Consider the following 14,363-nt stretch of genomic DNA (forward strand, 5'->3'; position numbering starts at 1 on the left):
GCTCACCTTTGGTGCTCTCCAGTGGCCGCTATACCTGGGGCTCCCCCTCGGCATGGCACTGTGCAGCTGCTGCAGGTGCCGGGAAGCCAGGGGCACCGACGGGAAAGCAAGTGGAGCAGGGGCTCAGGCGGCGGCAGCGATGTCCCTTGGAAAAAGACTACCCCACCCCCCCAAACCTCAGTAAAATTGTCAAACGTTGACCAGTCCCCGGTGATAAAAAGGTTGGGGACCACTGGATTAGAGGATAAGGTTGTGTAGATGCATGACTGAAACCTGGGTAAGGGAAGGTGAAGCAGTCATATTGAAAGAACTAGCCCCCCCCTCCAAGTTTGGTCCTTCATCAGTCTTGGACCTTGGGTGGGTGAGGGTAGGGTGGAAATACTGGTCTGAGAGGCTTACTCCTTCAGGGCACTCCCTGCACCAATGTAGGTCCTACTAGAGTAATAGTTCTGTGGGACTTCAGCACTGCTCGGTCAGAACAGCTTTAGCAGTGCTGTGGCAAGCCCAAGATCACCCAGCTGGTTGTATGTGGGGGTGCGCAGAATCAAACCCGGCTCACCAGATTAGAAGTCCGCACTCCTAACCATGACACCAAGCTGCTCTTGGGGCCCTTGCAAGTTCTTGTTGGCCCTACCCATCTAGCAGGTCACACCCTGGACCTAATCTTTGGTGCAGGTGTAGTTGTGGATCTGATGGCAGTTGACCCCCTCCCATGGTCAGACCACTATGCCCTGAAGGCCCATCTGAAACTCAACCCCTCCTGTGGTTGGGCAGGAAAGGCCCAGGAGACTAAATACCTTGTTTAGACAGTGTACAACTAATGGCTGCATTTAGGTGTGGTCCTTGATTCCCCCTTATCTATGGAGGCTCAGGTCACTAAAATAGCTCAGCTAGCATTTTACTATCTCCACCAGGCTAAGCTACTAGCTCCCTACCTAGCTCTGGAACACCTAGACACAGTGAACCTCCAGGTTAAACTTCTTTAACTCTACATGGGCCTACTCTTGTCCTTAGCCCGGAAATTGTAACTGGCCCAGAATGAACACCTTGGAGGGCCCATATCAGGCTTCTTCTTAGGCAACTGCACTGGCTCCCAGTTGAATTCCAGATGAAGTTCAAAGTTTTGGTATTGACCTTCAAGACCATATCTGATCTGGGTCCAGCATACCTGAGGGACCGCCTAACTATACCCCCAAATAGCAATATATTCAGCCAATTTGACCTGGCTGGTGATCCCTGGCCCTAGGGAAATACATCTGGCTTCAACCAGAGCCAGGGCCTTTTCAGTCCTGGTCCCTACCTGGTAGAACTAGATCCTAGAAGTGCAGCGGGCCCTACAGGAACTTCCCCAGTTCCATAGGGCCAGCAAAGCAGACCTCTTCTGCCAGGATTTTAGCTGAGGACAGTAAATGATTAATGATACCACCAAAATGGGCCCTCCCTAAGAACAACCCAACCCTGGAGGATGGAGGGGATACAGAGATCAAGATTTTTAGCTGATGTGGGTTTGATGTAATACAAACTGTTTTTAACTGTTTTTAGGTATTTAAATAATTATGTTTTTTTAAGGATGTGAAAAGCTCTGAGCAGGTAAAGACTGGGAGGGGCGGTATAGAAATTAAATTATTAATAAATAAAAACAAAAAAAACCCCTCTATTTTAGTTTGGATATCAAACCAGAACAAAACCACCATGTGGAAAACCAGTTCTCTTGGAGATGGGAATCTCTGAACTGTGCAATGCTGCAAGAGGTCCAGCACATGGAGTACAGGGACCACCCCACTCCCACCCACCTGTCACCTCCCACCATCACAGGAGGCAATGTGACAGCAGCGAGGGCTGCGGTTTGAAATCTCTGGGTAAGAGATAAGATAACATGGGGTATTAACAAATGGCTGTCGTTGGGTTTTGGATAAATTGGGTGTTTGAATTCTGTCTTGGCTATGGGTTAAACAGGCCTTGTGGGCGGCTTCAGCAATGCTGCCTCCTTCCCTTTCATAAGAGCCACTATTCAGATATCTCTGCATCTTTTGGCTCTGGCACATCTAGCTGTTCTAGACTTATTTTTCCCCTTCCAAACAAAGGAGCCAAGGATCTTGCCTGCTGAGTGCCATGTTTATGCTTGTGTGTGTAGGGGAATCTTGGACAATAAAATCCTCTCACTGTAAAACTATTTTCCACTGGCCGCGTCACTAGCAGGATGTGCTCTGCCATGATTGCCTGGCTACATAACTGAAGGCAAGCTTCGGCATCCGAAAGGCCAGCCTCCCCCCCTCCCCCACAAATTGCTGCCTTGAGCCTTCTGCCGCCCCCTTCCCACCCATTTCCCAGGACTGGCATCTGATTGGCTGGAGGAGCATGTGACTCATCAGATGCTTGCCTATTTAAAGGCAAGGGAGTGGCACCTCCGTCCCGCTTCTGTCTGCAGGACCCCAGAGAGCAGTTGCCACCCACCACTTGAAGATCAGCATCATGCCTGTGAGTTGGGGGCAGGGGATGCTGATGGGGGGATTGTCAGAGACACTGATGGTATCTGAGTGCCTTCCGGGCAGCTGAAACTTTGCAGAAGTGGGAAAGTGGGTTGGAGGGAGACAGGCAGCATACTTTGCACAGACAGTTTTCGAGTGAAATTGGGTGCAGATTAATCAAACTGTGTTTCCTGTCAAGGCATGATCACTAAAGCAGGGTAGCCTGGAGATGAATCCGGGAGAAGCATTCAGAGCAAGGCACTTTCTCTCTTGTGTCTGCTGGAGAGTTCTGCTTAGACTGGCTTCAGATCTCACAAATGGTCTCCTGATGCTCAGCCTTTTTCATCCATGCCGCTGACGGGAGAAAGCTGCTGGAAAAGCTGCTGAAACGGCTTCTGGCTCAGCCTGAGCATCCTGTGACCAGACTCTCTAATCCCTTTTACGGGAGGGAGCTCGCAGAGAGCCCGGGGCCATTGTAGATCCTGAAATTGGAAGCTCTTAATGGCACCTGGTGGGTGTGAGTAATGGGAATTTCAAAGGGGTGTGTGAGGCATCTGGGTGTGGCTCAGAACGGTTTATGCCACAGGAGATGCTAAATTTCGCCCTGAGATGGGAAATCGTATTGAAAGACTGATTGCTTTTCACTAAGGGGAAGGGAAGTCAGTAATGTCTGCTGTTCTTACCTTTTTGTTAATGCTCACATGCTGCCAACGGCATCCTGAAGACGACACTGACCAGCGGGAGCTCTTCTGGCTACGGAGAGGGGAGACTCCCTCCACTTAATTTCTGTCTTGCTGCCATTAGGGGTGTGGAACAAGGAAAGACACGATTGTCAGAAGGATCGCCACCTGTCATTTTACATGCATGTCAAATTCCATGCAAAACCTGACCTTGAGCCTCAGAGCAGTCCAGCGAGGTAGAATTTTGTTCCCATTCCACTGATAGGAAACTGGGAAGGACTTGCTGAGCAAGCCGCACCGAATGTCCATGAGCATGTAGGCATAACTTTCCTTCTTGCAAAGCAGCAGTCACTGGCCTGTGTCCTACCAACTTCTCTAGTGGCAGAAAGGGAAAGGAGCCCCTGTTGACCACTCAGAGGTGGTGGTGGGACTCGTGCAGTCAAAAGTCCCATGGAATGGGGGCTCTGATAAAGGAGGGGGCTGGGAAGAGCTCGGAAGAATTTGGGTGGTAGTTCCTCCAAAGAACACTAGGGGTCATAACACAGAGGCAGGAAATGGCAAAGCACCTCTGCAGGTCGCTTGCCAGATAATCCTCAAATCAACTGGCTACATTATGCGTGGCATACAATAATACATATCTTATAGTTTCTTTTTGTTCACATAAGTGACAATATTTTGCAAACAACACTTTTCAAATGTAAACCTGTGACAATACTCCTGTGAACCATGAACCGTTGAGGACCTGAATATCTTTGCTGCAGACTCACTTGTCTGGAATGATGCTGCTGCAAATTGGTAACAATATTCCAGGATGCTCTCAAGATAGCAGCTGTGAATGCAGAGGCATTGGCAGCAGCAATGGAACTTCCATATGGCAGTTTCTGCTGCACTAGCCTTGCCTCTGCTCCCCTTCACATGGTAGCTATACCCTGCCACCTACCAATGGAGAGCTCTTTAAAGCTTTTGTTTTCTTTTTAAATCAGCAGTTGCTAAATCACTACACCAGGGTAATGTTACAACCATCTATTGTCCTGATCTGCTAGCTCTTCTGAATAAAAAAAAGCAAGGATCCTTGTCAGAATAAGGAGTACACCTTTCCCTTTATAGTTCCACAATGAAAAGGGTTAGAGATTTAAATTTTTTAAAAGTGAAAGCTGAGAATTCAAAGGACCTAGTCCATCATGTTACTATATTAATATAATGTTATTATGTTGTAGTATATTTGCTTTAAAAAAAAGAAAGAAAGAAAAAGCTCTCCAGTGAGAAGAAAACATAGGGTGGCTCAGCCAGGGGATATGATGGTTGATCTTAAGAAACTGTGTTGACCTGTGCCCTTTTCCATCGATATGCAATCTTTCCAAAAAGATTGCATCAAGCCTAATTGGACAAACATCACAGCAACACAGATCCACAAAGTGGATGAATAGGAAATGACATCATGTGAATGCTTGCGGGGGAGGGGGGGCTTACTCAAGTTTGAATGCTAAACTGCAGGAAAATCAGCACTTGGAAGCAGCCTTGGAATGCAGGCTAGGATCTAATTATACTTATACTATAATTATGCCCTTCAAAAGTGGAAGAAATTGAATTTTTGCAAATTGTCCTTGAGTTAGTAATAAGAGGGTGATTTTGGCACGGGGACCTCCCAGGCTAAAGCTTTAGTCATGTTTAGCTGCTAAAGTTAAAATATATATCTCCTGATTAATTTCTTGCATCTTTGATCTTTGGGGTGTGGCAAGACTCCCTGGCACGAGGTGACTCATTTGCCCACTCCGTGCATGACATTCTGATTTGACATTTAGCATCCCGTATCCAAGTGTGTTGAAATATCCGGTGGATAAGAAGATGGTTTTGTGTTGTATTAGAGCATGAAGACGGTAAGCAGCTCCGACGGCTGTTGTGTGTCAGACGATGAGATTCCAGGTGTTGCGTTCATTTTTCTTGCTGATAAGCCAAGAGAACAGGCAGTAACCCATCTCTGGATTCCTTCTCTAGGGAATTACTTGCACCAACATCCGTATTGCCCCTGGGCAGCGTTTTTCTGTGAGAGGAGACATCCCAGCAGGAGCCAAGAGGTAAACTGAGCCTTGGAAGATAAACTGAGCCTTGGAGGAAATGCATCAGCGCCAAAAACTAGTCATTTTATCCTGGGTCCTCGACATGATGGGTACCCCCTCAAAGAAACGTGGGGTCTCCCTTAAGGCCCTCCTCATTGAGTTGCCATTTTCAAGTTTCCCTGGGAATGGGGAATGACTATTATACTCCTTCAAGAAAATAAAGTGTGAGTCCAGTGGCATCTTTAAGACCCACCAAGTGTAATTTGTGCACACGAAAGCTTCTATCGAGAGCTCAGCTTCGTGGCTCTTAAGGGTGCCACTGGACTCCAAACTGTTTTGTTGATTCAGGGGTAGTGAAACTGTGGCCCTCCAGATGTCCATGGACTACAATTCCCATGAGCCCCTGCCAGCAAATGCTGGCAGGGGCTCATGGGAATTGTAGTCCATGGACATCTGGCAGGCCGCAGGTTGACTACCCCTGCTTCAGACCATCACGGCGGCCCACCTGAAATGAGCTGAAACATTTGACTAAAGAGAGAGCAAGATATTTTGCTTTTAAAAAAAAAATCCAAAGCAACTGTGGAATGAGAAAGCTGGAGACACAGCTCTATAGAGGCTAATCCTTCAACCATACAATTTTCCTGATATATCTCCACCCTAGCTGCTATTTGTCCTCTGGGAGGAGATATTGTAGGCACAATGCGTACTCTCCCATGGGATTGATGGGAGCTTTGGGAGTGATGTTTTTAGATCTGGATCAACCCCCCCCCTTTCAGACACAAAAGCAGCAATGGGGGTAAGAAGTGGATATCTCCCCTAAGTGCCCCCTAAGTCTGCAGATCTATCCAGGCCTGGGTGATGGGGGTAAAATGATCCTTGCTGTGGAGCACAGAAGAGCCCATCTCTCTTCTTCCTCCTCATCTCTCTTTTGATGGAGAAGAGCCATTGCTGGAGGTCAATCCACACCCACGCAAGCATTTTCCAGTGAGTCACATCTTAACAAAGATTTGCATCTGCTGCCAAGAGGCTAAACAGAAACAGCTGTTGGAGACAGCAGTTTCAACTCCAGTCTGGCTGTCTTTGCCCTCCCCCACTTCCCGGCCACTGTAATAGTCTGTTCTAATAGTCTTTCCCCTCTGTTAGCACGTCTTCTGTTCCACACATTAACCCAACTCCTGCTCACGTGGCATCGGGGAAAGGGCTCGCTGTGGAATGAAGCTGCATGCACGTGCTCTTTCCTCCACTTGTGGTTTCCCCTTCCTTCCTTTTGCCCATCTTAGAACTTGCAAGCTCTCAAATAACATTTCAAAAACCTTTAAAAGTCATCCTGCCTTTTTACCAAGCATGCGCCCCAAGGAAGTGCCCTTTTCTCAAAACTGGCTGGGAAGAGTATCTCATCTTGAAGAAGAAGTAGCTGATCTTGAAGAAAAAGTCAATTTCCTTTTACTGTGATAAAACTGTGCAGAGGGTGGGAGAGATGTGGCTTGTCATAAAGTGGGGAGGGCTTGCAGTGAAGGTCTAGTCAAAGACCTGATGGGTCAGAGGTCTTGGCAGACAGATCCTCATGTCAAAAGCCAGTAGCACAAAGGTGCTTCTGCATTTCATGTGCCACATACAGGGGACATGAGGCAGCAGCAATATCTGGAAGCTGTCCAAGTGCTTGTAGAAATCTTCACCTAAATTCAGAAGAAAGAGGGAAGGGTGGCGGGGGTGGGGGTAATGAAATTCTGTGCTAATGATCCTAATCAAAGATCTGTGGTTGGGCATTCAAGGGAGCTTGTGGCTCAATCGAAGAAACTTGGCTCCTACAATGGGAACCGATAATTCTAAAGACAAACATGCCCCAGCTCTTCCCCTTCTCTCTGATAACATCACTAAAACTTTCCCGCCCTTTAGTTCTCAAAAGTTCCTTGGCTCCTAACTACTTGATGGAGCCTGGAGGTAGGGAGGGTTCCTTGCAGATGAGATACTCTTCCAAGACAGCTTTGGAGAGCAAGGAGCTTCCCTAGTGCTGGGTAAGAAGAGTGAAGGGTGTCCTTCCTTCAGGCAGAAAGAGGCAGCTGATGACTCTTGAGGGCTTGCATGGCCTGCAGCTCAAAAAAGCAGCAGGAACTATAGAAAGGTGCAAGGAACTTCCAAGACCTGCTTTAAATACTACAGTGAATGCATGTGTGTTTTCATACCTCCACTGTGTACCTGGTTTGTAAAGTTTGAGGGGTGTAGTTCTCTCATGTAGAATATAAAGGACAAGCACTAAGTTGTTGTTAGGTGCGAAGTCGTGTCCGACCCATCGCGACCCCATGGACAATGATCCTCCAGGCCTTCCTGTCCTCTACCATTCCCCGGAGTCCATTTAAGCTCGCACCAACTGCTTCAGTGACTCCATCCAGCCACCTCATTCTCTGTCATCCCCTTCTTCTTTTGCCCTCAATCGCTCCCAGCATTAGGCTCTTCTACAGGGAGTCCTTCCTTCTCATAAGGTGGCCAAAGTATTTGAGTTTCATCTTCAGGATCTGGCCTTCTAAGGAGCAGTCAGGGCTGATCTCCTTTAGGACTGACTAGGTAGCCCAGGCCAATTTCTCCTTTCTGCTATAGGTTTCTGCAGTGCTGTGCTGCATGCCTGTTGAATTGTAATGTGAGGGCAATCCTAAGCGAGGGAAGTCCCCATTGCAAGAGTGCCTTCCTTTCTGAGATCATTGAAGTGTAACTCTGGAAACTGCACAGCTGATCCTGTTTCTGTTACATGGAAAGGACTAGGGAGGCCCCCCAGGGGACCTGGGGATCACCTGGAATTCTAGCTTATCTCCCTACAAAAGAAATCAGTTCCCCTGGAGAAAATGCCTGCTTTGGAGGATGGCATTATACTCCACTGAGGTTCCTCACCACCCAAAACCCTACCCACATCTGGCTTCACCCCCGAAGCCTCCAAGTAGTTTCCAACCTAGAGTTGGCAACCCTAGGTCCCCTCTGCCCCAAATCCCACCTACTTTTGGCTCCACCCCCAGGTATTTCCCAACCCAGAGCTGGCAACCTTAGGAAAAGCAAGTCTCTTTAGACCTCGGTGGAAGACTTTGCAGGGGAAGGCAATGGCCAACCACCTCTGCTTCTGGCTTGCCTTGAAAGCCCCTTTTGCTAGTGTCACTGTAAGACAGCTGCGACTTGATGGCACTTTACATGCCCCCAAGGTCTCTTTTCGAATGAAAGCCCAAGAAAGTCTCAGTGCCTGATATGAAATGCTGCCCTTGCGTGGGATTCCAAACCCCTCTACTTTTGATCTCTTGCACAACCGCTGCCATTCGCTGCTAAACCCTTGCAGACATAAAATATCTTTATAAGAAATATAAATAGTGTAATCTTGGAAGAAATACGCAGAACATTCCAAGCAGCCTGAAAACGTTCAGATTCGCCAAGCCAAAGCTAGAACTTGTTTGGCCAGAGTCTCCTTCTGACTTAAACATTACTGTGGGCAAAGTTAATTGCTTTTGGAGTGATTCTGGCTCCGTCACATGCAGAAAGCCTCGAGGTCAGTCCAGGCATCTTCAGCTCGGGGATCTCTTAAAGCTGCCTGGATAGTTATTTAGAGCAGGGAAATGTGGAGATACTTTACCCCACTCCCATCTGCCACTTTTTCATCATATCCCCAAATAGAGATTGTTGGTCCCTAGTAGGGACTTGGGGATCCCCTGAATTATAGCTCATTGCCAAGTGGCAGAAATCAGTTCTCCTGGAGAAAATGGCTGCTTTGGAGGGTGGACTCCATAGCATTAGACTCCACTGAGGTCCCCCTTTGCCCCAAATCCCACCCATTCCTGATTCCATCCCTAGAGTCTCCAGGTATTCCCAACCTACAACTGGCAACTCTATCCCCAAAGACGTATGTCTCCTCAGCCTTCCAGAACTATATTTGTTCAGGAGTGCCTCAAGTGAAATATTGATGCCAACGCCCTCTTCAGCAGAGATTCCAGAGTCTGGGATGGGTTGAACTAGCCTGAAGAGGCCCTAGACTAGTAGAGTGTGGGGTATTGCTGAGAAGTCTACAGTGCAGAAGTTGTTCTTTGCCATAACCTCTTCTCATCTCTCTTTCAGTTTCGTAATTAATCTGGGCAAAAAAGACAGTGACCTCATGTTACACTTGAACCCACGTTTTGAAGCGCACGGTGACGTGAGGACCATTGTGTGCAACAGCAAGAGCGGTGGCCAGTGGGGGAAAGAACACAGGGAGAGCAATTTCCCCTTCCAGGAGGGCACCACTGCAGAGGTGAGGCCTGAAATGGTTCAGCTTGAGTTGAGTGGATGAGTTCAGAAACGATGCGCTCTGAACAGCTCATCAAAAGTAGAAGCCATGATTGGCCAAAGGGCCTGCTGTCTCTCTCAAGAAAGTTAGGGGTGGAAAAACAGTTCCATTTTCAGACAGATATTCCAGTAAGGACAGAATTGGTATATCATAGGTCCTTTTCTGTTACCCCTGAAGATGAAGAGGCACAATGAACCCATGTTGGGGAGGTAGAAAAAGTCCTATGTTTATGAAGGGAATAATGCTGGTATTGAATTCCTATCTCAGAGACTAGAATCCAGTTAGAATCACATGGGGGGAGTCAAGCGTGATGCAGGGGAGGCCTACCAATAGAACCCCCAGTGTATTTTCTTTAAAATAATCAAGTGTAGGGGCCTGATTAAGATTGGAACCCTGGCTCTGGCACAAGGGGACGGAGAATTCCTTTCTTCCCCCACTATTTTTGAATTGGGAAAATCCCCCATGAGTTGGCATTTGTCCCGTCAGGGCAAACAGCACCTCTTGGGTGTAGCAGCTTTTCAGAGATAACCTCAGCTCAAATGAGCTACCATGCAAGTGAGAATTCCTACTGCTAAGCATCGCATTAAATGGGAGCCTTCTAGAAGGCTTGGCAGGAACTGGGGTTTCAAATGGATGATCATCTCCTAGGATGAACCGTTTGTTTGTTTGTTTGTTTTAGATCATTTTCTCTCATGACAAAAACGAGGTGACCGTTACGCTGCCCGGCAACGTTCAATTCAAGATCCCCAACAGCAAAGGCGACGAAGGCATTGAATATATCTGCGTAGACGGCGACATTGCATTCAGAGGCATCTCGCTTATTTAACTGCCTTGGTCCTCTCCTAGTTGCCTTTTTTCTACTTCACAAGGCAGAAAAATAAACTCCGCTGCTTTCTGGTCTTCTCCAGTGTAATGTCTTTAGTCTTTTCTGCTGAATCCAAGGGTGGTTGGCGCCAGGAATGTGGTCTAAGTGTTAATAGACCTGGGGAGAGGGAAAGGCAGCCAGAGCGGAAAGACTGTGAGTGCTACAAACATCAACTTCTGTGCTGTCTAATCCAGATGCTGCAGTCTGACTAAATATGTCATACCTCCAAGACTGTCTGCCCCCCGCAGGGGTTTACACTCAGTGGGTATGAATCTGTTGGAGGTCCGCCTGGTCTAGACCAAGGTCAAGGCCTTTTTGGTCTTGGCCCCTTCTTGGTGGAACGAGCTCCCAGGAGAGCTGTGGGCCCTGTCGGAGCTTTCACAGTTCTTCAGGGCCTGCAAAACAGAGCTCTTCTGCCAGGTTTTGGTTGAGGCCAGAGCCCAGGAGATTTGGGCCCCTCATTGAGGTCATCACATTCCCCCTAAGAAGGTCTCCCCTGAGGCTTGTTTTTTCAGAGGATCTGTCGAGCCAGGGAAGGGGAGGGAGTCATCACCATTGGGTGTTTATATCTGAGTTGTAAACTGCCACAAGCCTTTTTGGGAGTGGCGGCATAGAAGCCAATTAATTAAGGTACATATTCTTGCTTAACATGGCCCACTGTGGGAGATGAGAATTGAAGCTGAAGAGCATTCCTAGTCTCAGAAGCAATGTTCTGAGGCTTCACTAGGCATAGCCAATAGGTTTCTGAGGCTACTTCTGTACCTGTCGGTGCATCATGGGCATTTGGAATGTACAATCGACCTTGTATTGGAAATATAGGAGGTGTCATGGTTTCTTTACCTCTAATATTTGAAAATGAGAATGTCGTCACTTGCCATATCATAGTGCCACAGGGTCTACAAAAGTCTCCCCTGCCTCTCCCCTGCCAGAATCAGACACCATCACCCCCGGATCTGGTCATCCTACTCTGTCTAAGGACATCCACTTGGGAGTCATTCATTGGGGAAGATTGCTTGGGCATGAAATTGGGGTCACTGTGGGTAGGCATATAGTTGTGAGTTCCTACATTGTACAGGGGGTTGGACTAGATTACCCTGGAGGTCTAACTCTATGATTCTATGATTCAGTGATTCTATGATTGCCATTTAGGTAGCACATTCAAGCACCTCCACATAACTTCATTGATCCTTACAACAGACCAGTGTTATAGCCTGATATCACACCCCTGTGGCAGATGGGACAGTCGGTTGAATGCAGACTAAGATTTCTAATGGCAGCAGGGAACTTTGCTTCCTCCCACTCAACTCTATGAATTGCTGCTCCTGTGGGACATGGAGAGTGGGGTGGAAGCTGGTGGAATTTCCAGATTGACTTTGAATCCCACCCATTGCCTAAGGCTACTTTGCCCATTTATAGCTGAGGTAAGAGCCGAATACCTACCCTGGGCTTCCTGCTAGCTGATAATATCAACAGGCTATTGGGTTTTTTATTAGAAATGGAGGGTGGGGAACAGAAGGGCTCCAGATATATTCCTAGAGATTTGGGGAGTGAAGCCTGGGGAGGGTGTGGTTTGAGTAGGGGAGGGGCCTCAGTATGGTATAATGCCGCAGTGTCCACTGTGCAAATCAGCCATTTTCTCCGGGGGAACTGTTCTCTATAGTACGAAGATCAGTTGCAGTTCTGGAAGATCTCCAGGCCCCACCTGGAGGTTGGTAGCCATAGAGGATAGCAATGCGTTGTTTTTTAGCTGTGCTGCCCCTTCTCAGACTAGAGGCGGCTCTGCTTTTCTGAAGCTCTTGGCTTGTACATCAGACATTTGTGGCTTGGATCCCATTCAGAGGTTCCTGCACACAATTTTCTCTGATCTCCCCTTCCTGCCAGAGACCACCAATGCTCTCCAAACTCTTCCTAGTGCTCCCTAACCCCCTTTATTTCAAATGTATTTGGGACCGCCAAAAATCACCCTTCCTCCTTGTACCAGTGGAAAACTAGGTCGGATCCAACTGTTGGTGGAATGCAAAAATAAAATTTTTAAAGTAGCAAGCAATGATTAATGGAGTGTTTAGACTGATATATAAAATATATCAGTAAAATATATAAATAAATAAACTTGGTTTCATAAATTAAGCTGATAGCACCTAGCAGTGTTTTTAGCAGAGTTTTGCTTTTAGGTTTGGTTTTTGTTGGATTGCGAAAGTCAAAACATTTCAGAAGGATGTGGACTAGCCTAGTAGCAGGCAAGGAAGTAAGAGGGGCATGTCCCGTGGTCCTAAATAATGCAAGACACTGAAATCTCCCTCCAAAACGTGCTATAATTGCTCAAAAATCTGCCTTGTATACTGTGGCCTCTCCATGCTGCTGTGCAACTATGATTCCCTGGAAGACTACCACTCTTTGGCTTTCCTGAGTGCAGATCATACAAACAATCAGTTTACCAAGGAATCACGAAAACATTGTGGTAACAGTTTTGAAAAATATGTAGGTTATGCACAGCAGCAGAGTTGTTTCACACCTGGTGTACCCAAAACATTAAGTCAGAAGTCTCAATAGAGTTTATGGTTTTAAAACTACACGCCCAAGCACTGTCCATGCATGAAGAATTCTGCTCACACCTTTGGATCGATGCATGAAGGTCGGGAGAGCAAAGGTAGGCTTCTGTTCCATCATGACACATTGAGCTAATACATTTTCAAATATGTGATTAAGGACCATTTGGTAAGTGGTCATCGGTATTCTGTTTTAGCCTTCGCACAACTCCTGACAACAGCCATGGGTGGGCTGGATTTTGGCAAAGATATTCTGTGCTCACTGAGCCTCTTGGCCCCACTGAGATGACCCCTAAGCTCTCTTTAGCAGTCACCAAACAGAATGGCCTCCCTGCCCTTCCCTCTTTTGCTTTGCTTGTTTTCTTTTACCTCCAGAACTAGCCAGGCAATGAGGCATGTTACAGTCACATAAGACATTCCTTCCCTTACTGTCGAAGACCCACCCAGAAAAGCTAAAGTGGTCTCATACGCTGCTTCGACCTATCACTGATGAAAACAGAGACATTCTTTCCTTACCCTAAACATCAACACTACCTGACCTCTGTTCTCCACACCCCTAATTACATGTTGTTAAAGGCACTTCTCCACAAAAGTTTAAACGAGAACAAAAAAGTCTTTCAGCCTGAGCAAGATTCACTCTCTCTCTCTCTCTCTCTCTCTCTCTCTCTCTCTTTTTTTTTTTTTTGCAAAAGACTAATGTAGTTATCCCTCTGGAAGGGTCTCCAACTTCTATATGCTGTATTAATTGCCTCAGCAATCAGCTGCCTTGTCCTGGCATCCAAAGAAAGAGGGATTTATAAACAGACCATCATTATTTAAAATAAAATAAAATAATACTTGAATAGAATGTCTAATTTCACAACAGAACTATATCTTAACTAGTAATCAAGCCCGCTGTATGAGTAATACAGCGGGCGCTAGGCACTAACTGTCTCGTGGGGCTCCCCCGGGCGGCGGTGTTTTGTCAGCGGCTCCGTCAGGCGGTGGCCTGACGTGGCGAGAGGCGCTTTGCGCCTCAGACGCGTCAGGCCGGCGGCAAAGGAGCAACTGCGAGCCGCGCTGTGCACGGCTCGCAGTTGCTGGGGCTGGGAATCGGAGGGACCAATCGGCAGGCACTGCGCGCCTGCTGATTGGTCCCTCCGATTGTCTGTCCAGAGGACGGGTCCAATCCGGACCCTTCCTCATCACGGACACATCCCACCCTAGAACCCCTTAGCCTTTTATTTAGTCCGTGGCGCCCACAGCACCACGGGCGGTATTAAGATATAATAAAATGTGTTGGGTACTTCTGACAACATGCTGAACGTTCTGAAGCCTCCTATTGGTAGAATCTCCCCCCCCCCTGGCCAACTGCTGCTTTTGCTCAGGAATTCCATATACCTCCCCCCCTCCCCCGCCTTCAGGCCTGCTGTGAAGGAAGCCTCTAACAGCCATTGACTAAGGCGAGAGATGC

General features: G+C 47.4%; 1 protein-coding gene across 1 annotated transcript; it reads left to right on the forward strand.

Moving 5' to 3' along the window:
- Positions 1–2,325: 2,325 nt before the first annotated feature.
- LGALS1 (galectin 1) lies at positions 2,326–10,399 on the forward strand. The gene is made up of 4 exons (XM_077339472.1): positions 2,326–2,478; positions 5,144–5,223; positions 9,292–9,463; positions 10,179–10,399. The coding sequence occupies exons 1-4, from the start codon at positions 2,473–2,475 to the stop codon at positions 10,323–10,325; spliced, it is 405 nt and encodes a 134-aa protein (XP_077195587.1). The 5' UTR covers positions 2,326–2,472; the 3' UTR covers positions 10,326–10,399.
- The last annotated feature ends 3,964 nt before the right edge of the window (positions 10,400–14,363 follow it).

The sequence above is a fragment of the Paroedura picta genome, chromosome 5, assembly GCF_049243985.1.
Source record: "Paroedura picta isolate Pp20150507F chromosome 5, Ppicta_v3.0, whole genome shotgun sequence".
NCBI classification, from domain to species: domain Eukaryota; kingdom Metazoa; phylum Chordata; class Lepidosauria; order Squamata; family Gekkonidae; genus Paroedura; species Paroedura picta.

What these genes read in the sequence shown, in the direction of transcription:
- LGALS1 (XM_077339472.1), top strand. An exon ending in ATCCCAGCAGGAGCCAAGAG is followed by an intron (nt 5,224 to 9,291) that starts GTAAACTGAGCC and finishes TCTCTCTTTCAG; the next exon opens with TTTCGTAATTAATCTGGGCA. An exon ending in AGGAGGGCACCACTGCAGAG is followed by an intron (nt 9,464 to 10,178) that starts GTGAGGCCTGAA and finishes TGTTTGTTTTAG; the next exon opens with ATCATTTTCTCTCATGACAA.